This window comes from Gossypium hirsutum, chromosome D06, assembly GCF_007990345.1.
Source record: "Gossypium hirsutum isolate 1008001.06 chromosome D06, Gossypium_hirsutum_v2.1, whole genome shotgun sequence".
Taxonomy (NCBI): domain Eukaryota; kingdom Viridiplantae; phylum Streptophyta; class Magnoliopsida; order Malvales; family Malvaceae; genus Gossypium; species Gossypium hirsutum.
Genome location: NC_053442.1, coordinates 47221264 through 47245885, shown reverse-complemented (window position 1 = coordinate 47245885; position 24622 = coordinate 47221264). Strand labels below are relative to the sequence as shown.

At 33.8% G+C, this 24622-nt stretch overlaps 2 protein-coding genes and 1 non-coding gene across 5 annotated transcripts; 1 reads left to right on the top strand and 2 right to left on the bottom strand.

The window, feature by feature from the left end:
• Positions 1-881: 881 nt before the first annotated feature.
• LOC107902073 (nudix hydrolase 15, mitochondrial) lies at positions 882-18471 on the top strand. 3 transcript variants are annotated; one of them, XM_041095364.1, is made up of 5 exons: positions 899-1373; positions 1807-1949; positions 3605-3724; positions 3806-3891; positions 18447-18471. In XM_041095364.1, exons 1-5 carry the CDS (start codon positions 1013-1015, stop codon positions 18454-18456), a joined length of 720 nt encoding a protein of 239 aa, XP_040951298.1. In that variant the 5' UTR covers positions 899-1012; the 3' UTR covers positions 18457-18471. The 3 variants fall into 3 exon arrangements, with proteins under 3 accessions (XP_016683828.2, XP_040951298.1, XP_016683829.2); XM_016828340.2 differs by lacking the exon at positions 18447-18471 and adding an exon at positions 10803-11004; XM_016828339.2 differs by lacking the exon at positions 18447-18471 and having other exon boundaries at positions 882-1373; positions 3806-4120.
• Positions 4159-7182, bottom strand: LOC107902074 (3'-N-debenzoyl-2'-deoxytaxol N-benzoyltransferase). Its single transcript, XM_016828341.2, has 2 exons — positions 4889-7182; positions 4159-4797 (listed from the first exon to the last, which is right to left on the bottom strand). The coding sequence occupies exons 1-2, from the start codon at positions 5686-5688 to the stop codon at positions 4401-4403; spliced, it is 1197 nt and encodes a 398-aa protein (XP_016683830.1). The 5' UTR covers positions 5689-7182; the 3' UTR covers positions 4159-4400.
• Positions 18472-21231: 2760 nt separating the features above from the next.
• LOC121218840 (small nucleolar RNA R71) lies at positions 21232-21338 on the bottom strand. Its single transcript, XR_005915316.1, has one exon. It is a non-coding gene; the product is annotated as a small nucleolar RNA R71 (small nucleolar RNA).
• Positions 21339-24622: the final 3284 nt, after the last annotated feature.

Below are 24622 nucleotides of genomic sequence, written 5' to 3'. Positions count from 1 at the left end.
CGAATTTTTATAATTTTAAGGAGGCCAAAGTGCAATTTTACATTTACTAATTTAAAAATTTTAAAAAATTAAGGGCCTAAATAATAATTTTCTATTTTAAGGAGTCTAGCACCCTGCCAACCCCTCTAGATTCACCTCTAAACTCAAGACTCAAAGATGTAATTACAACTATCTAACAAAAGAACTAATATATTAAAAAAAATATTAATTAAAAATTTAAAAGCTTGAAGCAATTGAAATAAAAAATAGAAATGTGAGTAGTAGAAGAATCGAACTCAACCAGGGGCAAAGCCAAAATAATTTTTTAGCGGGGTCCGAATGAAATTTTAATTTTTTTTATTGTCTATATCTTTATCATTTTTAAAGGATTAAATCGAATTTTTATAATTTTAAGGAGGCTAAAGTGTAATTTTACATTTACTAATTTAAAATTTTTTAAAATTTAAGGGCCTAAATAGTAATTTTCTATTTTAAGGAGTCGAGCACCTTGCCAACCCCTCTAGATTCACCTCTAAACTCAAGACTCAAAGAAAAAATACTAAATGAGTAGCAGAATAATCAAACTCAAAACTTAATGATATAATTACAATTATCTAATCATCTAACCAAAGAACTAATAGGTTAAAAAATTAATTAAAATTTTAAAGCTTGAAGCAACATGAGTAGAAGAATAATCGAATCCAAAACATAAAATAAAAATATTAATATTTAATTATCTAGCCAAAATTGAAAACACTTTTAGTTAGAAGTATTTTTCTGAAATATTCACTAAAAATGCGTTCAATCGGACAATTTTTTTAAAAATTAGCCTAATCAGGTAAATTTAGCAAAAATCGACCCGGTAATTAGGTTAAAAATAAGTATTTTTGGTTAATTCACCCAATTTTATTTCTGCCAAACCTCTTATGTCTCATAAGAGAAAAAAAAAAGAAAGAAAAAAAAGAGCAGAGAATCATTATTTCCTTTTCTTCTCGTTATACGAATTTGGTTGTACCATGCAAAACCTGGATTCATGAGCTTCTCAATTCTAAAGAGATTACCTTTATTTTCTCCACCATTTGTCAACGTAATGGCTTCATCATCTTTCTACTGTGGAGTTCAATCAAAGAGATTCTTAGTGTTAGCCCAGCAGCTGCGTCATTATAAGCCTCCACCTTGTTCCTGGGATGACAACGAGGAACGAATCATCGAGGAAGCCGCCGGGAAATTTGTTTCCCAAGTGGGTTTTCAAGAATCCGTTACCCGAGTGGCTCAAAACCCAGAAAAGTTTAGATCCAAAAGAGCTGCTGTTTTGATCTGTCTCTTTGAAGGGGATGCTGGGGATTTGCGTGTCATTTTGACCAAAAGGTCTTCCAGATTATCTAGTCATTCGGGTCAGTTTCCTTCTCTTTTGCTTGATTAATGTTTGGAAAGTTAATGGTTAGATGAAATGTTTTCTATTCCTTTTTTTTTGGTCATATATGATCATGCGATACAAGGGCAATCCAGCTGCAATAACAGAGAACATAAAACTAACGGTCTCAAAATACTTAACAAAAGTGAAATTTTTGTTTTTTGTTTCCTTGGATTGTCTACTCACCTGGGATAAAGGCTTTGGGAACAGCTTTTGATCATTTGATGGGAGATTTTGAGGCATGAAAATTTTACTTTTTCTTGAGGCATTAGTTGCTTTAGGTTCAGTTAAGTCTAACAGTCACTTTAAAGTTGACATGTATAAGATTGTGGTTTCGGTTTCTTATTTTTCCCGTGTGGCTACCAGATGTAGACTTAATTGTTTGACTTAGTGTCTTTGGTGGTTTGCTGCAGGGGAAGTTTCATTGCCTGGTGGGAAAGCAGATGAGGGGGACAAAGATGATGGTGATACAGCAACTAGAGAGGCTAAAGAAGAGATTGGGTTGGACCCTTCACTTGTCAATATTATAACTGTTCTTGAACCATTTTTGTCTAAGGTATTAAAAATTTTCTTTTAGGTAGCATTTTGGAACTTGGATTTCAAAAATACTGTAAATTAAGTGATAACATATAGAAATGTTGCATTCATGATTCTCATATCCATGGATTTGTTGGATGTGCGTTTAATAGTGAATTCGAATTTCCTAAGGAATTTAGTAATTCAATATATTTATGCTTTTTATATTTTCTGAATATATATTAGATTTAACCCAACTAATTTATTCATAATGTATGCATTTCATTTTTACAATTTATATAGCAAATGAAATCCAAATAGAAATTTTCAAAATCATGTTCCCAACATAACATCAGACTTTTTTAGTATCTTCATTAACCATTCATATACATGGTAAATTGCATTAGTCTGTTTTGAATCAGTTCAGTTCTCATTTGGATGATTGTGACATTTTCTGTTCTATATATCTGTAGTAATATTGTTGGAAGTTTAGAATTAATTTCTTGTTGGAGGGTATTGTGGGCGTCTATGTTTTAAACTTGATATCTAAAACTTAGCACAAAAGCAAAGAAGAGTCTATGTAATGTGAGATAACTGTTAGGTGTACAGCAAATTTATCACTTGGCATCATGAATGGATAATCTGTTTGTCTATGCCTACTCTAAAATTCTCTGAGTTTCCCTTCGGAGACCTTCTCTATCTGTAAAAATGTGAAACTCATGGCTATGTTTGGCAAGGGGTGACACAAGATGGGGATAACTGGTACTAATGCTATAAACTTTACAGAAAGAAAACAAAAAGAAAACCCTTAGAAGAGAGTGAAAGCTGGTACACTGGAATAAAGAAAGGTGTGATTTAGTTTATATGAGCTACCTACCTGATCCAAGCATGATTTCTATCATGGTTTTTTAATAGCTCTTCTCATTATCAAGTAATTGAAATTGCTCTTCCAACCTAAGTTGTATAATCCTATAAGGTGCTATCGAAATGTGAGATTGACTGTTGCTGGTTCTTTCTGTGAATGATATGAAATAATCTGAATTCTTCTACATGAACCAGTTGACTGAGAAATGACTTTTGTGGTCCTTGGATTGGACTAATAATCTTTAAGCATATATACTTTGTTTTACCTTAAAATAGACACTTGTACATGTATGTTTGTTGATGTGGACTGTTATGTCTATGTATAATGCTAGTTACTTGCTATGTAGATGAATAATATGGTCAGTACTGCGTGCTATTGATCCAAAGATCCTCCTTTTTCTACACATGAGTGTTTCAATATAAAATGTTGAACATGTTTCAGCTTGTTTAATTGTCCCCATTGTTATTTAAAATGTCATTAAAAACTATATGGACATGGTATATATATATATTTTATATATATATGTTAAGATGGATTAATGAACAAGTTCTATATGGAGAATACTAGAATTGGGTACTTTTTGTTTGAAAATCAATATTGATATAATCTTGAAGTTTGATCTGACAACTATCAACAGGACATGGACCTTGTGATGGAAATGTTAGAATGATGAGTTGTGTTTAGATATTTTGGTTATAAAATATAATGTAATGTACCTTTCTCAATCTTTTGGCTTACAGTGCATAGCAAGGTACACAGTATAGCTGAAATTTGTGCCGAATACTGTATTGGCTTTCAGCTTGTTTAAAACTTATTGGTTTTCCATGCAGCATCTCCTAAGAGTAGTTCCTGTTATCGGTGTACTTAATGACAGAAAGGCATTCAAGCCTACTCCGAATCCTGTTGAAGTGGATGCAATATTCGATGCTCCACTGGAAATGTTCATTAAGGTTTGTCTCTTCCAACTCCTACTCACATACTTGTTTTACTCTCTTTTTTAATCCGTTGTATGAATGAATTGCTGGGTTCAGGATGAAAATCGAAGCGCAGAAGAGAGAGAATGGATGGGAGAAAAGTATCTTCTTCACTTCTTCGACTATGAAATCGAGAATAAGAGGTATTTAATATGGGGTTTAACTGCTGGTATTTTGATAAGAGCTGCTTCAGTGGTCTACCAGCGACCACTTGCTTTCCTAGAACAGAGTCCCAAGTTCAAGTTTCCTGGACTTGTGGACAAATAATCAAACTATGCATCATAGAAAAAATTTAGTCAACGTAACTTGTGCATCAATGGCAACTCGAAAGTAAATAGTCCATCATAAATTATAAACGAGACCGTTCATTCATGTCAATCTTCCTTTTGTTTTACTCTTCCTTCACACAATTAGAACAAGAACAAATTATTATTATTATTATTATTATTATTATTATTAGCCAAATTAGCAACAAGACAGCTCTGCTAGCAGGATTCAGATATTTGGAAACAGCTCAAAGTTTACTAAATTCCTTCCTACTAAATTTTTCCATCTCTTCTCTAAAATCAGCTATGGCACTCTCACGCATGCTCACCAACACTTTAAATCCTTTATTCTTCCCTGTATTTGATGAAGCATAAGGCAGGAAAAATCATGGTTCCATACTCCCAAAGAAATTGGTTGAAAGTGGCAACACTGTCATGGGACCTCCCCAACCAAAATCTACAGCCGAATGGCCCAAATGTCGCCAATCAGTGAACCCACTCACCCCTTTCCCAGCCGTGATGCCGTCTTCATAGTGCAGTTCTTGTAAGTCAATGAAAGAACGCACGTACTCGTCACTGGCATTGCTTTTGCTCTTTTTGATCAACTCTGCCGTTTTCCACAAAGGTTGCTCGATTAGGTCCTTGGCACTGACCTTGGCGTACATTGCAACGCAGCCGTTGCCCCAGTAGCCTGCAGGCAATGCTGGCTTTACCACTTTGCGGATGTTCATCAAATATGAAAACTTCACTGTCTCCTCGCTTGGAATCTTTGAGGCTTTCACCCTGTTTATATCAACAATGAAGACCAGGTCAAAAACACTTCCATTGCTTACACATTATGTGATTTAATTACACCAAACTTTTTTTAACTTACTTGGCTCGCCAAATATATGCACCTAAGATTTCAAAAGTGGTTAAACCCAGACCACTTTGTTCAAAAAGCAAAGCCTTGAGCTGGTCCAAGCATTCATCTTCCACATAAAAGCACTCCCTTTCAACATGTCTGATATCCTGTTTGTAAGGATTAAAACCTTTCTCCAAGCTTAGGAACTCAGGAACTGGGGCTTCAACTTTCGGTGGGTTTCTTGGACCCAACAGAGTGGATCGATCCCAAACCGGCTGATATTTTACTTTGTCCACCCCACGTGCGATATCAGCTGCCGTACAGAAAAACTGGGTCGCACCAAGCCCATCGCATAAAGCATTGTGTATAGCCGCCCCAAGAGTAAACCCACCACATTTGAACACTGTTAGCTGTAAAGTACAGGGGTTGACCAACGTGTCTTCCGGGCTTGGGTCGGGAACCAGTTGTTCAGCCGAGTTTATATCAGGGTCATCAAGGTGATTTACAGACTCTAATGTGCAGTCCATGCTGGCACTGACGAGCGGTAGGCTTTGATCCAACTTACAGAAAAGCTCATACCTACCGTTGCTGGAACGGCGGAGAGATCTAGCCAGAGGATAATAGTGGTGGAGAGCGGCGGAGATGGCGGAGGAGATGACCTGGAAAGGGTCACGACCTATGTTGTCGCTGTTGACGTAAGCTCGCAGGTAACGGAAGGTGACGTTGAGGGAGTGGTCATTATCTAGGTAAGAGAGGGGGAGGGTGTGATCGTGGGTGAAAGGTGCGATGGAGGGGCGGATGAGAGCAGTTTCTAAGACTTGGACCTTCATACTTTTTGGGTTTGTTAGGGGGAATTCCAGGGTTGGTGTTTAAAAGGGTGAGGGTTCGTAAAAAATGGTTGGTGTTGACTAGTGAAATTGAAGGCTTTGCCTCAAGGCTAAACAAACCTTTGCCTTTTAACTAATAATGCCTAAAAATCATCCCGGTTCAGTGTCCCTTCTTTGGATATTGACTAGTGGGGAACTGCCGTGCTGGTCATTAAGAATTGAGAATACAATTGTTAATATTTTCTTCATTGCTACACATCTACTTTTACTTTATTATAATATATGTATATTGTTCCTTTTCCATTACATTTTTTTCTAATTAAAGAGAAAGTGAACAGGAGCATGATGGAAAAGTCAGGCCCTCTACCAAACCCTGCTATTCTCACCCACTTATTCTTTACCAATATTATTATTATGGTTCTAAATTATTTACATTTTGGATGATCCTCAACAATGTGAAGGAAAAATTAGAAAAAAAATAATGTACCTTTTTAATCAATTGGTGACTGATGTTAAATACAGTCAATTTGGAACAAGAAAACAAATGCAAGGGGTAGTTGTACCAGTCCCCCATGGTGTTTATTCTAAAATAAAATTCGACTTCACCTAGTTATTAGTATTTTGAAAAAAATGATCACAAAATTATGACAGACTACAGACGGCTCACTAGCTTTATTGAGATTGATTTGTTTTGGTCAAAAGAATGAAATAGTAAGAAAATTATAATCTAATTACTCTACCATAAGCATCTGCCTGTAGTGAAGGGACAACACTGGGCAATGGATCTACTGCTAGAAATATACTACTGCAAACAAAATCGTTAGCACTAACAAGATATCAAATTAAGTGTAAATAAATAAAGCAATTATTGTGTCGTAGAAGAACTACTGCTTTAAAAACGATTTTGCCCTGGTCGGTATAATCGAAAGTGGATGTCGCTCCTAATGTTAACATAATACTTTCAAATTCGTACACTCGAATGAGAAAGATGGAACTCAAAAGGATTTCTCTTCTCGTTAAAGTCAGGAAATACATTGGAAGAAACTCGGGTAAACCACAGCAGGTTCAATTCCCAAGAAAGATTGGAGGGGTCACAGACGATAGACTTGCAAACAATCAGCAGCATAGGGAGCCTCGTCGTAGTGGGAGGGTATCTCGTAGGCCTGAGTTCTTCTAAATTGGTGGAAGTGTTTTTAACACTAAGTTTGTCGAACAAAAAGAAGATGACCCACTCGCATATGATGAAGCGATGCAGAGTTTTGATTCCAAGCTCTGGAAAATAGTTATGAAAGCTTAGATGGACTCTATGTATTCCAACTCAGTGTGGGAACTTGTAGACTTATCGAAAGGGAAATAACCCATATGGTGTAAGTGGGTCTATAAAAGGAAAAGAAATCCTGATGGAAAAGTAGAAACTTATAAGGTTAGACTTGTAGCAAAAGGTTATACTCAAAAAGAAGGTATCAATTATGAAGAAACCTTTTTTTCGGTTGTCATGCTCAAAGTTAATCCACATATTACTATCCATTACGACGGCTCTTGATTACGAGTTCTAGCAAATGGATCTTAAGACAACATTTTTTAATGCCTATCTTGATGAGAGCATTTACATGATGCTACCCATCGGATATATAGCTAAAGGAAACAAGGAAAAAGTTTGCAAACTGCTTAGATCCAACTATGGACTTAAGCAAACATCCTGCTCATGGAAGCAAATATTTGATCAAGCGATCAAGAATTTTGGATTTGAGCAAAGCGTAGATGAACCTTGTGTTTACAAACATTTAGGGGATGGAAAGATGATCTTTTTCGTTCTATATGTTGATGACATTCTACACATTGTAATTGATGTAGGGGCATTGTTAGCGGTTAAACTGTGGTTAACTCAACAATTTAGCATGAAGGACTTGGGAGAAGCTAATTTAGTTTTAGGTATTCGAATCTTAAAAGATCAAAAGAACAAAGTAATAGCACTGTCTCAGGCTTCATACATAGACAAGATATTGGAGTGTTATGCAATGACTGATTTGAAGAAGGAAAATCAACCCTTCGTATCGAAATTTCATCTCTCTTTAAAAGATTACCCTAAGACAGCGGGAGAAAAACAGAACATGAGAAAGGTTCCTTATGCCTTGGTAGTAAGAAGTCTCATGTATGTTACGCTATGCACACACTCAAATATCTATTTTGCAGTGAGGTTGGTAAGTCGATATTAGGCGAATCTAGGACCAAGACACTGACAAGCAATTAAGCATATACTGAAGTATTTACAGAAAACGAGGGATTATATGCCTATGTATTCCAGAGGAGATATCACTCTTATCAGATATATTGATTCTGACTTCTATTACGTGTCGAGATTCAAGAAAATCGACAATAGGTTGTGTTTTTGTCATAGATGACGGTCTATAGTGTGAACAATGGTTAAGTAGGGTCGCACTACTAACTTCACTATGGAGGGTCGAATATGAGGTATGAAAAAGCTATGGTACTATAATAGTATGGATATAGCTAAACTCAAATTAATCACAAAAGGACAAAACACACAAGGGAGATAATAGTGTTTGACGAACCAGTAGACATATTCAAATATTGCATATGAGGACAAACCCCGGAGATTTGTTTAGTCAAGACACTTATAGCTAGAGAGCTCTTTGGGAAACATATGGAGTGGAATAAGAATGTGAAACATGACTCATCTACTTCACTAGGGCAAGTGTCTAGTGCCCTATGTATAGTATTTTCGTCAATATACACTTGTAATTTTTTTTGGAACAGATTGATTAATAAAATAAATTCATTGATTATATCAATATATTTTGTATAATTGCCCTCACATGTTTTTTCCATGCAAAGAAAAATAGAAGCAAATGCTGCTCATTGGTTGTCTAAATGTTTAACAAATACTAAGCGGTATTATGTGGTCAGATCATAGTACAAAAATACAACTTGTATTAGTGGACGAACCTAAACATGTTCTTAGTCTAATCGGAAATGAGAAAACCAATTGAAAGACTAATATGCCGTCTATCAAGTCCAATTGGGGAGATGCCTTGTCTTGGGCATCGGAGCGGATGACTCCTAGAAGATAGAGACATATATGTGACCTACTAGACTAATACATCGGACATGACCCAAGTAGAATTGATCCTAAATCTATTTATGGATTTATTCATTTGTGATGTTTATAGTGTGACATACCTAAATATTGAGTGGATGGGAGATTATATATGCGTGACTCGTACACTTTGATGTAAATAAAAGCCTGAGTTCAAATAGATAAGGAACTGAAACTTGGTGCATTGGGTGTATGACTTCTTTAGTATGTAGTGTCATTCACAAAAATGGAATTCATAGCCCAAATCATGGGTAATGATATCCTCTCATTGGCATTACATGGTTGATGAAAAATAAACATGGCCACGGGTCATCCGTCTTTGTGATTGATGACTTGATTACTAATTGATAGTCAATGACTTTTAATGAAGAAAGATGTAATAGTTGCGATGAGATAAAATAGGATCGTATTGGGAGAACGAATATTATCCCAAGGAGGTCAAGGATATCCTATAAGGTTAGCACACTAATGACATGGTCATTAGATGAGTATTAAGTAGTTGCTTTCGTAATGGTATGTTGTTGGGGAGAGCTCAGTCATGATACTATAGTGGAATGACTTCGTGACTAAATGAGTTAATAATTAATAGGCGAAAAGATAGAACTTAATTATAAAACATTTGAGCATCAACTTCATATGTCCAATCAGTCCCTCCGCTATCTTGTTGAAACCATAAATGAATTGCGTGTTTGAATAAAAATGAATAAAATGAATAGAAAAAGAGAAATGGGAAAAATTTAGAAATGATATGGTTTTCTCCAAAATAAAGAAATGTGATCATTTGGAAATAAATGTAGGTTTCCAAAAATGGAAATCTGAAACTAGAAAATTGCAATCCTATATATGATTATTTAAAAAATAATGGAAGAATGAGTTTATGTTTTTGGACTGTTTTGAAGCCCAAAAATGAAAATAAACCATTCGGTCATAGTAAACATGTTGAGTTGTTTCATATTGAACAAATTTTCTCGAAATTTTATCGAGGGTAAAATTGTCAAAAATTTTACCAAAGGTTAAAGTCGTAAAAATTTTACTGGAGTAAAATTGAGATGAGAAAATTATTTAGCATGTAAATATTAAAGTTTATTTTGGGAAATAGAAAAACTGAATCAAGTTGGATAACATTATAGAATACGAGATCAAAAAGGCTTCGGGAGTACTCGTTAGCTAGAGAGTTGCTTCGGTGGCTAATGTAACGCTTCAAATTTGAGTCGGCCTGTCCTGGTCGGGTTTGGGGTGTCACATGTATTATTATTCCTAAAGGGGGAGTCAGCCATAGTAGTTTGCCAGTATAAGATATGGGCATATTCTTAGTTATGAAAGGTACAAGTGTTTGTGGGTCTAAGATTGTCAACACTATGAAGGGTCCAAGTCTGAATTATCTTGTAAGCACCATATATATATAAATAATATTATGTCTTATTCTAGGGTTAATTGGAATTTGAGTCGTTCGTTATATTAGGCGTTCTTGCGTTATGTAACATAGACGTTTGAGATTCTTCTTAACCATCTGGAACATTTCATCATTAGTATGAGCTTGTTTCTAATTTGATTTAGGGTATGATCTGACTAGTAGTCTGATAGCTATCCAACTCAGTATGGGATTCTACCAAATGCAAGATTAATTAGTACGTATTCGTAAAGAAACAGTATCTGTGAATAACCAATCTGGGAAATGTGTAGTATAAGATTGACGAGGAAATCCTTTGAAAGTGGGTTATGTATAGATATTCTTCTAAGAACTACCTTCGTTAAAAGAGAGGTAGAAATCATCTAGTAAGGCTTGGAGACAACCAAGTAATGAAGTAAGAGCCGATACGTTAAGTATGGTACTTGGCATATAAGCATATATATCCGATATTATGAATGTATTCACCAAAGACGAAATAGTAATCCAAAGTCTTCAGGAAGAAGAGTTCAACTACAAAGGTCCCAAGGTATTTTGTATTCAAACTCACTAAATGCATGTGAACTTATAAGTGTTTTGTTCATGTTTTAGGTGGGGCAGTTTAAATGAGTTCGCTAGAAGAGACCAAGTTAGGATTGTGCCAGGGAAACGATGAGTAGGGATACTATACATATAGAACATATCTTAGGAGTATGGTGTTTAGTTCTCTATGCCAAGAGAGTATTTTTAACAAACTGTTGTGTTGTAATGTACTAATTTTAAGAGTTGGATGTATTCTTGAACGTTTTCCTTCTTTCTTCTGCTCAGAAAACTTTTACGATAATAATATGAAATAAGTTGAAAAAGGAATATGCATAGATGACTTTAAAAATTTATGTTAAGTATTCATATGTGGTAACATCCAATATTCGGATCCGATTATTTGAGTCGGGTAGAGGATGTTATATTAAGTATGTAATATTAGCATTAAAAATTCTACCTTAAGTAAACATGTATATCTATATCCATTTTTCTACCATAAACTTGTAACTCAGAGTTACCAACCTTTCATCTCAATATAAAGATGTTATGTGTACGGAACTGACATCAACTCATCCCTCTTTAAGGCAATCTACAGAGACATTTCATTGTACTTATAATAATAACATTTTAATAAATTTTCAATATCAAACATATCCTTATCAGTCCTATTTCCAATTTATTGCTTCTAATATCACCTAATTCATTCGTTTCAATTAATATACAATCAATTTCAGGTTTAATACGAGTTTACAAAAGCTCAATACTGTAACACCCCTCACCCTACACGGTCGTCAGGCCCGAGTTACAAGATGCTACATTATTACCAGAGCAATCACATGTAAATCTCAAAAGTAATTTATTCAGTCATCGATTCTTATCATAAATGCGTGCACATTATAGTATACAATCTAAACTGAAAATCATTTGAGCTTACGAAAGCTCTTTTGTTTACTCGAATTTTAAACATGACTAAACTGAATTATTTCAAAATGGTAGAAAAAGGTATTGTGATGTCCAGGGCTTAGTATCGCGATATCAAGAACAATATCTAAACATCGATTAAAATTAAATAGGTATCGAGATAACTAAGGTGTAGTATCACAATACTAGAGAGTGTCCATTATGTCCTATTTTTGGTAAAATGTTATTTGATACCTATTTTAAGCCAATCTTTTCAAAACTCATTTGATGCATAGATGCACCTTATTTCCTGTACAAAACCATTCAAATATGCATACTACAACATCATTTACTCTTGATCAAAACAACCAATTGAAATATCTTAATTTAATACCAAAACACATCCAACAACTTGTTTTAAATACTACTAGTTGTCTATGCTTTCAAGCTTATCAAAACATCTTTCAACTATGCCATGTCCTTGTTCAAAACATACCATTTGCACATTCAAATGAACCATTCGAACATTATTCATATGGTCTCAAATTATGACCAAGACATGTCATAATACATATATATGTAATAACATATCACAATGCATATACTAGCCAAGTTCAAACCAACTATTAAAATTTAAATAACACACTAATAACTCCTATGTATATAACATAGACCATTCCAAATACAAGCCATATTCAAGATTCAAAGTACCAACATTCAAGGCATATTCATACTAACATAAACATTCCAAAAGCATATCTAATACACATACAATTAACTATATGCATCTTATTTACCTACTTCAACTTCAATCATCCATTTAGCCAAATAACCCCTTTTCAAGTGTACATGTAAATCTTTAACCAATTAATAAATAGTTTTAATACCAATTCACATTTCAATTATCAAGTCATATATAGTTGAATGCATTCAAACTATTACCCAAAACATACCATCTTTCACATGTACTAACATATCATCTATCAGTATCTAAGATGTATTCAAAGTATACCAACTTCAAATGTCAATCTTGCAAAACATATTACATGCCTTATCAAATGCAACTCAATATTTCAAACATGGCAATGTATAGGGATTCCACTAGGTACATACTTTATTATATACTATCACAACTCATATTCAATTTCATGTATCAATTAATTCATACAACTTTCTATTATATTCAATATGTTCCTTGCCTTGATATTCACTTTCACCCTTAGCATTTTTAGCTCAATATCTATTAATAGCTTACTTTAATATTATATAATGCATTATATCATGAATATGCTTTAATTAAAATTAGTTTTGGGTCATAGAAATACAAATTAAAAGCTTACATCACTTGACATCGACTCTTGCCTTTTCTTTCCCTTTCGACGATCCTACATCGTTTTTAGTTACACATGATAATTTAGTAATGGTATAATATCAATTTCTATCCAAATCATATTCACTTACAAGGTCATTCATATTTTAAAAATTATTCAATTTAATCCTCTATCTCAATAATCAGTCAAATTCATACCAATATGATTCGATCGGTCATAATCAAATATCAATTCATTAAATATCCGAAACTAAAATTCATAATATTCAATTCATCAGTCAATTTATCATTTCTTTACGATTTAGTCCATATCTCACCTTTTTGTACCAAAATGTAAAAATTCAAATTACTATCAAACATACTCAAGTTCATAATTCAAGTATACAAAAATTTAAATATAATCATACCATATGAACTTACCTAGTTAAATCGGCAAATAAGTTAAAACTTTAAGGACTATTCAACAATTGTCTTTTCTTCAATTATTTTCGATTTAGTCCAATTTTTTATCTATACAATTATTTAATTCAATTTATAAATTCCACACAACTTATATCATCCTATTATGTGCATATATTAGTCCAACTTCATTATCCAGATGCCTCTATAGTTTTGCATTTTATTTAATTTAGTCTCAAAAATCGAATTTGGCATAACTTTCAACTTTGAGCTTTGATTTCGAAACCGATTTCAGTTACATCCTTCTATAGCCCTATATTATCATTAATTATAGAAATATTACAACTATTTTGAAAATTATGCACTTTAATCCTTTTGTTCAAAAATTAGCTATTAAACTTTACAAACTAGTCCTTTTTTATTTCAAAGCTTAAAATCTATCAATTTAACACCTAAAACTTTTAATTCTCAACTATTGCAACTTTTGAAACTTTAACAATTTAACGAATTGAGACATGAGTTAGCTAGATTAAACTTTCATGATCTCAAAATTATAAAAATTAAAAAAAAAACTAAATTTTACTAACTAATTGAGTACCAGGCCAAAAGTTTCCTATCTTCCTTCTTCAAAATTCGGTGATGAGAATGAGAAAGAGCATTTTTTTCTCTTTCTCTCCACTAGCTTTATTTAACCTTATTTTATTAATATTATTTTATGTTTTATAATTTAATTATAATTTTATAATATATAATACCATACAGATTTACAAGTCAATGTCCACTTAATCCCTAAGTTGTATAATTGCCATTTTAGACCCTAGTCTATTTTCTAATTAAAATTTTATAGTAATTGAAATTTTACCAGTTTTACAATTTAGTCCTTTTAACTTAATTAATCACTAATTCGATAAAATTACCTATCCAAAATTAAATTTACATCTATAATAATATCGTAAATATTTATGAGTTCAGTTTACGAAAATGGGGTCTCGAAATCGCATTTTTCAATACCACTAACTTTATGATCCTTACACTTTTGCCTTAATTAACTATCAATTAAACAAAATTATTAGACTAAATTTTAATATATTTCTATACTAGTCTCATAAATATTAAATAATAATATTTACGAACACGATTTACATAAATGGTATTTAGGATTCTTAATTTCTTAAACTATAAATTTAGCCTAAAAATAAATAATTCAGGTTGTTTATATTTAGACTAGTTAGTTCAATTTATTAGATTGTAAATAGGAAAAAGAGATTAAATGTACTAAGTGATAAAGGTAAATACAAATAGGAATTTATGTTTGTTGAAGTATAGGATGCTTAAACTAAAACTATTCAGCAAATAAATTAATGGCTATTGAATGGTGCAGTATATCAAGTATAAGCGTAACAAACATGTGCTTAAGTTAAAATGAACTCTGGGAACAAAAGCATTGTGAGGGCTAAAAGTATTGCGAATGTGATAAAAGCATAGAACAAGATAAAAGTCAAGAGAGTGTTGAGTGCTCATAGTGAAATAAAAATATGAGAAATTAAAAAAATCTTACTCATATTGGCATAAAAACTCATAAGTGCTTATACTTATAAATAGGGTGAGCGTTCGATCGAATCGAATTGAATGAGAAAATTTTGAGTTGATCGAGTTGATGGATATTATTTTATCATCCAAACTCGATTTAAAATTTTCTCGAATCGAGCCGAGTGAGATGGAATTCGAATCAAATCGAATCGAATATATTTGTTCGAGTTAAGTTAAAAAAAAGACTTTGGGTCCTTGTAGCCACTACCACCCACCGTAATCAAATTTGATATTAGTTTTCATCCCCTCATAATTTATTTATTAATCTTTTATATACGTGCTAGCTTCTTTAGTTGCTTTAATTATTTTTTGATTCTTATCACCATGTATTTTAAAATTAAAAAATATATTAAATGAAAAAAATTGATTTTTTAATAAAATTTATTTTAAAGATAAAATGTGAAATTGATACCAATAAAAAATTTTAACACGAATACTTTATGTCATCATCAATAATTCAATTTTAATAGAAATTGGTAAAGATTCAACATGATTAAAGAATTCAATAGTATAAATAGTTGACATAAAATCGAAAAAAAAGTTTTTGAGGTTTAGGATGAATTAAAAGTTTTGAGGGAAAGAAAAAGGAAAAAAAGTTTTGGGGGGTTTGGGCGAAGTAAAAGTTTTGGGGGGAAAGTAAAAGGGAAAAAGTTTTAGGGTTTGGGGGAAAGTAATTTTTTTTAAGGGGGAAGTACAAGTTTTGGGGAAAGGTAAAAGAAAAAAAAGTTTGGGGAGTTTGAGGAAATAAAATTTTTGAGGGAAAGTAAAAAGGTTTGACTTTTGAAGGGGGTTGAGGAGGGAGGGAAGTAAAAGGGTTTGATATTCAGTTTGTTCGAATTATTCGTGTTATTTGAATTTTAAAATTCAACTCAATTCGAACTCAAAATTTGCAAAAAAAAAAAGAGTTGATTCGATTAATTCGATTCGAATAATTCAAACTTTTAATTTTTTTCAAGTCTAATCGAATTTTGTTTACCCCTTCTTGTAAATATCGTATTAGACCTCAAAGCATGGATAAAAATAAGTTGAGTAGGAAAATTGTGAACCAACTATATTTTTTCAAATATAAATGCTATATTTGCATGTACATTTTGATGGAGATATATGTTTAACTTTATTTAACTTGTTTACCTTGTAATTTGTTGAACTATTCTGTTTGAGTATAAATAATTGTAAATTGTTTAATTTTCTAGCCAGAGTTTTGTGTTTAAGCAAATCTTTCTAGTGTTGATGTTTCGATTCAATCTCGTGTATCAAGCTTGGTCAAGTACATTTTCTTGTATGATTATTTTTCGTTTTTATTTTCATTTTTCTTCTTTTTGTTTGCTTGAAGACAAAAACTTAAGTATGAAGGATATTTGACCTGTCACCAAATGTGGTGGCAATTTTAGTACATTTTAGCACTTAAGGAGCTTGTTTTCTGGTAATTTTATATTTAATTAACACATTTTCAGCGTTCATAGTTTAGATTTAGATATGTGAAAAATAAACGTTTTTACGCAAGAATTGATGTTAGTTGACCTATTAGGCCAATATGGGCCTTAGGTAGTTTTAGCAGCCTTAGGCCAATACGGGCTTAAGTGGGTGTCCATGATTTGTATTTCACAGTCCGATGGAAACACGAAAATATACACACTTTTTCATGCCCTTTTAAACTCAAATTCATGCAATTTCGTAGTAATTCTTGTCAAGAAATATATAATAATTACAAAATAATTAAATTGTACTTAAATTATTAACATGTTCAATTTTAATTAATTTTATAATAAATTTTGATTTATTTTGATTTATTTTCAACAGATTTGCACCAAGGGCGAAAATTGGCTCGGTAAATACTACTAGAAGCACAAAACCAAGAAGCAATTTTGAAGCATCAAGGCTAATTAATTTTTTAATCTAAGATGGTCCAAATTATGAATATTAATTCATAATATAATTAATTTTAATTTTAATCTAATTTATTTTGGGTTAAATTATTATTATTAATTAAATTATGAAAAGAAGTCCAATTGTTTTAAACCGAGAGACTGATCCAATCGATCAACTTGGCTGCCCAAAACTGTCCCACATGCTGACCAAATAAACTTATTTAGCTGATTATTTGGCTTGCAAAATAGCTCTTGAAGCTTCCTTAAAATTGCATTCAAACCCTTCCACTGTTAAGCCTATGTAGATATGGGGGGAGTCTATGGCTGCTGATTTTTGCTATTTTTAATAGCCTTTCCAACCTATAAATACCGCCCTTGGCTGCTCATTTCAAACACACCTCTCATCCTTTCATTTTTCACTTTTCTCTCACTTTCTCTCTTCAAAACCCCTTCCTTTGTTCTTCTTTTTCCCTTCCATTCCCTTGTCGATTTCCCCTATTGGAAAATAGCCCTTCAACCACCGTTGGAAGTAGCATTCAAGTGCTCATAGAAGCCTCGGTTCAACAAGAATAAGCAGAGAAGGAGGCGCGGAACAAATTAGTCAAGCCACGGAGAAACACCGGATTTGATTCTAATTTCCAATCCTTTAATTTTTATTGTTGTTGTTATAAACATGTCTATGAATACTTGTGATGTTGATATGTTTAATTTAATTAATATGGCTTAAATTTAATTCGTGTTAGGTTGATTGCATTTCGTCCACTTAAGTTATTAAAATTGTGTTTGTGTTGTTATAGGTCTTGGTAAGTTGTTTGATTAAGTAAAATCATGATTAAGTTATTCTTGCATTATAACTGTAAGGTAACTAATGAATTAATTATTTAATCGTGTTGAAATTGTAATTAATTGACACAATACTTAATCAGTGCATGTTTAATCTTCTAAGATAGTTGAAGGTTAAATTAGCGACAGTATTAGACGATACATTAACCTTGCATAACTTGCAAGATTATTGTGATTAAACTGTTTCAAGGTAGGAATACATTGTTACCTCACTTAATCTTTTATGTGCTTATGAAGATTGATTAATTGTTTGAATTGGCATTGGAAAATGTTCAAGAGATTAGTTAATCTAATAAGTATGTATGAGCTGTAGTTAGCAAATTACGAGTTGTTTTGAATTTATTCGTCACAATATGAACATGAGTTTAGTAATTCTAAGTTAAGAAATGTAATTAATCTAACACAATTATGTCATATTGATTAAAATCATCTTTTGAAACAGTGCATTTGAGCTTTTATTTTATTTTATTTTATTTTACTTAGTTAAATTTAGTTTTTAATCACTTCCTCAAAATCAAAACATTTTTCTTCACCAAAGTGTTTTTAATTGTTGTCATAAATAAATTCTTTTCACAATCCCTGTGGGTACGATAAGTCGACATTTACTTGTCACTTTATTACTTGTTGCAATTGTGTACACTTGCACATTTCCATTGTTCCAAGTTTTTGGCGCCGTTGCCGGGGACTGTTTTAAAAGTTATTATATGTAAATTTGTTAATTTTGCATTTTGGTTATTTTTCTATTCAATTTTAACTTAATTAATTTTTCTGTGTTTGTTTCAGGTGTTTATGAGTATTGATCGAATCATCGATTTACTCCCCGTAGACCCTAAGATTGAAAGAACTTTTCAATAGCAAAGAAGACAATCAAGTTAGAAAAGGACCGAAAAGATGAACTACAAAAATCTGAATCAAGGAAACCGAGGAAACCCTGCTCAAAACCCTATCCTTATTGTTGATGATAGGGATAGAGCTCTAAGACAGTATGTAACACCCCAAACTCGACCTAGATGTTATGACCGAATCTGGAAATGTTACGAAGGAGAATTTAAAATCCAACTTTATTGTATTAAAAACTTCGGGAAGTTTATTACTAAAAGATAGTGTACATGTTGTAAAACATATAATGCACATGCTGTAAAACATATTATTATTCTCATATTCATTAACGAACCCATCGATAACTGCTCTTTTAGAAAAAAATAGTTTGCAGCGGAAATTTTATAAGTCGTTATATTTTAAGAACCGAGTTTGAATTTTCAAAACATTTATTTGTGTGAAACCGTTATTTCTATAAAATTATTTGTTGTGTGTCATAGAAAACTTAATCAAAACCAAAACCAAAAATAAAAACCAAAAGAAAACCAAAAGTCTGGAGAGTCCCAAAGTTACAAAACTCTCAAATAAACTAGAATTGAAATAAAATTTTTTAAGTAATCGAAGTTTACAGATGTGTGGACACCTCTAAGCCTCCTTCGCACCGACCCACCTAAGCCTGAGGATTACCTGAACAGAATAGACATACAGATGTGAGCTTTCAAAAACTCAGTGTGTAACTTAACGGAAACATACATACATATAATATCAGATTTCTCACATAGTAGAACAGATACGGACATAAGTCCTTAACAGAATCAGAATATAATGGAATCATGCAGATATGCAAAGTCCTACCCCCATCCTCTACACATCAACTTCGACCATCCCAACACACCATGTAGGGTATAAAACACTCACTCAGCCCTACACACCACATGGTGTCCGTACGACACTTATTAGATTAAGTTGCAGCCATGCTGCTTGTATATTGGTGAAATGTCGCCTCACAATATACATATCCCACCCAGTACACAGATATAGATAACTGATCAAAAGATATATCAGAATTAACATGTCCTGCATGCTAAAATAAAGATATTACATATGTTTATACAGAACAATCGAATCATACATATTGTACTTCACAATACTCAAACCAGTCTATCAGAATAGCATATTTCATACATTAGGGTTTGTTTTGCCCTTACCGACCCTACAGAAAGCCCACAGTTGATCGAAATGACATGTGCGACCCTAGGGAAAAATTTTAAATTTTTGGGCCCACATGCTCGTGTGGGCCCACACACCAAAATTGTCCCTACCCGTGTGGGCTACACGGCCTGGCCTACGGCCCACACACCCAAACTGGCCCAGGTCGTGTGATCCACGCCATACACTCACCCGTCACACCGTCATGTGTCGTACACGGCCTGACACATGCCCGTGTGGTGTCGATAGGCTAGTTTTTCGGCTTTCACCGAATGTTATTTTTGTTACACCCCTGGTTCGATTTTGATGCCACAGTAATCTTGAGACCTCTAAAACCTAAAGACTGTATCCCAAACACTGTTTTAGTAGTAAATTTATGAATTAATCATGACTAAACCAAACTACGCACACGGACTTACCACTAATGAACACCATCACCCCCGCAAATTAGGCCGTTGGAGTGAAATCCGTTGCTTCACCACCTTCTCCTACACAACCATTCATAGAATTAAACTCCCTAACTACAACACCAACACGTCAATCCAAAAAGGAAAGAGATCCAAACGAAACAAACTTACAAACTTACCAAGACGAATGGAGAACAAATGAAACGTCGATCCCCAATGATTAAAACGATAAATTCGTTGAACGGAATAAAGAGAAAAAAACATAAAAAGTTGAAGGGAAAAAGAAGGGAAAGAAGAAGAATAGAAAAGAATAACGTAAGAATGTGAGGCAAAAAAAGGGAATTTTTAGAAAGAAAAATAAAAAATAATTCAAACTAAAAATCCCCAACTCCCCATTAACCCACTAACCAACATATCCCAGTGAAACTGATATCAGATTCTCATCCAATAACCTCAGAGTTTTAGTTCCACCGAACCTCTATCATACAACCAAAATAAAAATTACCATCCACGCTCACATGGAAATTCGAACACGAGACCTTAGGATAAGCTAACACCTTACTACTTGAACCAGCAGGCTCATTTTGATATGAGTTCACCGAAAATATAACATAAGCCTGCCCAATAGGGATAAGGCTATGATAAAAAATAACAGAATTTTCCAAAAATAGGACTTGAACCCAAGACCTTAAACACACGCATAAATCACTTAATCACTAAGTAGATATATATTTATGTCAGAATTCACAAAATCAAAGTGAAATAATTCAAGGCGTTACATAATATGTCATGCCAGTGTTTCATGATCTTAATCTCGGCATTAAGAGACCCGAATCGAGGCACAATAATTCGAGCTAAAGCCAGTCATGTTCCAGATGCTTCAGACAATAAGCCAATTCAATGGAATGCCTACCGAAGATCCTCATCTTCACTTAAGATTGTTTATGGAGGTGAGCGATTCTTTCAAGTTAGCCAGAGTACCCGAAGATGCATTACGATTAAACATGTTCCCATATTTGCTAAAGGAAAAAGCTTGAGTCTGGTTGAACTTATTGCCACCGAATTCCATTTCCATATGGCAAGAATTAGCAGAAAGATTCCTCATGAAGCATTTCCCGCCTAGAAAGAATACTAAGTTGAGGAACGAGATCACTACTTTCCAATAAATGGATGATGAGTCCTTGTCTGAGGCATGCGAAAGGTACAAAGAATTATTGCGAAAGTGCCCTTATCATGGAATCCCTCATTGCATCCAACTTGAGACGTTTTATAAAGGTCTCAATGCTCACACAAGAAGGTAGTGGACGATTCTGCTAATGGTACTCTCCTTTCTAAGTCGTACCTATGAAATCATTGAGAGGATTGCTAGCAATAATTATCAATGGCCAACTAATTGAGCAACGTCAAGAAGACAAGTCATTGAAATACATGAAGTGGATCCACTCACTTCACTCGCATCTTAGGTATCTTCAATTTCCTCAATGCTCTAAAATTTTGCCACTTATGAGTTTAATAGTTTTGCAACTTAGCCACCCAATTAATTTGAAAATATAGCCTGTGTTTATTGTGGGAAGGAAATTTGTTCGAAGAATGTCCATCAAACCCAGAATTCGTATATTACATGGCTAATTAGAACCAGAATCGAGGAAGGTAAGGACTACAATCTAATTTTTATAACCTATCTTGGCGAAACCACCCTAACCCTTCTTGGAGTAACCAAGGGGCTGGAACCAGTAACACTTACGCCCAACCTAGATCGACCTAGCCACATGTTTTTACCTAAAAAGTTCAAAAACCAACTCAAATTGAACCTTTCAATAGTTTAGAGAACCTATTGATGGCGTATATGGAAAAAATGATGCCTTAATCCAAAGCCAAAAACCCACATTGATAAACCTCAAAAATCAAATGGGCCAACTTGCCACTGAACTTAGAAACCGTCCACAAGGTGCTTTGCCTAGTGATACGGAGAATCCAAGAAATATAGGGAAGAGGCATTGTAAAGCATTGACATTGAGGAGCGGAAAGACATTATAGCCCAACACTGTCGAAGTTGAAGAGGAGCCAGCTAATGCTTAAGACTTAATGGAAGTTCAACTGAGTGTTAAAATTCCAGTTTCTCCGGAACCAGAATCTGCAAAATCTGATAAGGTAACTTCTGAACCAGTTAAGTCTGATGAACTAACAACTTCGTTAGATACAGAATTGCCATAGAAGATGAATTAACCAGTTCAAGTAAAGAATCCTCCACAACCTTACCCTCAAAGGCTTCAAAAGCAGAAACAAGAAGTCTAGTTCAAGAAGTTGTTAGATGTACTCAAGCAACTTCATATCAACATTTCGTTGGTAGAAGCACTTGAAAAAATGTCGAATTACGTCAAATTCATAAAGGATATCCGGTTTAAGAAGTGAAGACTTGGAGAATTTGAGACAGTAGCCCTAACGAAGGAATGTAGTGTATATCTTCAAGATAAAATACCCCTAAAGTTGAAAGATCCTGGATGTTTTACCATACCTTGCAACATTGGAGCAACATATTATGGTAAGGCATTATGCGATTTGGGTACAAGCATTAACTTGATGCCCATGTCCATATTCAGAAAGTTGGGGATAGGTGAAGTTAGACCTACTATGGTTGCACTTCAATTAACGATTGGTTATTAGCACATCCAAAAGGAAAATCGAGGATGTATTGGTACGTGTAGATAAATTTATTTTTCCTGCAGACTTTGTTATTCTAGTCTTTGAAGTAGATAAAGAGGTGTCAATCATCCTAGAAAGGCCAGATAAAGAGTTGTCAATCATCCTAGGAAGGCCTTTCCTAGCAACTGGAAGGACCTTTATCGATGTGCAGAAGGGCGTGCTTACTATGAGTGTTCAAGAAGATCAGGTAACATTTAATGTTTTTAAGTCTATGCTTTTCCTGACACAATTGATGATTATTTTGTAGTACCTAAGTTAGAGGATTTAGCTGTAGAATGGGAACTCAACTCTGTTGAGGACCTATTGGAACAAATTTTGACATTAGACCTTTTAAGTGATGAAGAGGGGGAGGAATACTTAGCTTTGCTAGAAGCAAATCAAAGGGGATTTAATATTCAATCCTGCTTTGAATCTTTGGAGTTAGAAAGTAGAGATTATGTTCAGCCAAAAGTGTCAATTGCGGAGCCACCTAAATTAGAACTGAAGGTAATTTCCTCATATTTAAAATATGTTTATTTAGGTAACACTTCTACTTTGCATGTGATTGTGTCAGTAGAATTGACCGAAGAGCAAGAAGAGAAACTCATCCTAGTGTTGAAACAATTCAAGAAGGCTATCGAATGGACCATAGCTGATATCCGTGGCATTAATTCGTCTGTATGTATGCATAAGATCATCTTGGGAGATGGCGAGAAAGAGACAATTGATGGAAAACGAAGATTGAACCCCATCATGAAGGACGTGGTAAAGAAAGAAATTATTAAGTGGTTAGATGCGAGTATAATTTACCCCATATTAGACAACTTGTGGGTAAGTCCGGTCTAGTGCATGCCAAAGAAAGGAGGTATTACGGTCGTAGAGAACGAGAATAATGAATTAATACCGACTAGAACAATTACGGGATGGAAAATTTGCATCGATTATCGGAAGTTGAACAAGGCGACTAGGAAAGATCACTTTCCTTTATCATTCTTAGACCAGATGCTAGATAGACTTGCGGGGTGAGACTATTACTGTTTTCTTGATGAATACTGGGGGTATAATTAGATTACAGTAGCACTGAAGGATCAACACAAAACAAAATTCACTTGCCCGTATGGTACATTTGCATTTAGATGCATGTCATTTGGTTTATGTAATGCACCTGCTACATTTCAATGATGTATGATGTTAGTTTTAAATGACATGGTTGAGAAATACTTAGAAGTCTTTATGGATGATTTTTTAGTGTTTGGAGGCACTTATAATGATGGCTTAGCCAATCTAGCCAAGGTACTAAGGCGATGCGAGGAAACAAACCTCATGCTCAACGAGCCATGGAATCAAGGTAGATAAAGCAAAGGTAGATGTTATTGAGAAACTCCCACCTCCAACATCTGTAAAGGGTCTTAGGAGCATTTTGGGCCACGTTAGTTTCTATAGGAGATTTATCAAGGACTTCTTCAAAATTGCTAAACCCTTATGCAAATTATTAGAGAAGAACACGATGTTCAACTTTGATAAGGAGGGCTTAAGAACTTTCAATGATTTGAAGAGTCTGTTATTTTCGGCACCCATCATCGTCACACTGGACTAGGATTTTCCATTTGAATTGATGTGTGAGGCAAGTGACTTCACGATACGAGTTGTGATGGGCCAGCGAAGGAACAAAGTTTCTTATCCCATCTACTATACAAGTTAGACTCTGACAGGAGCACAATTGAATTATACAATAACAGAGAAAGTGTTACTTGCTATTGTGTTTGCTTTTGACAAGTTTTAATCTTATCTTGTAGGTACCAAAGTGACTGTCTATATGGACCATTCGACAATAAGTATTTA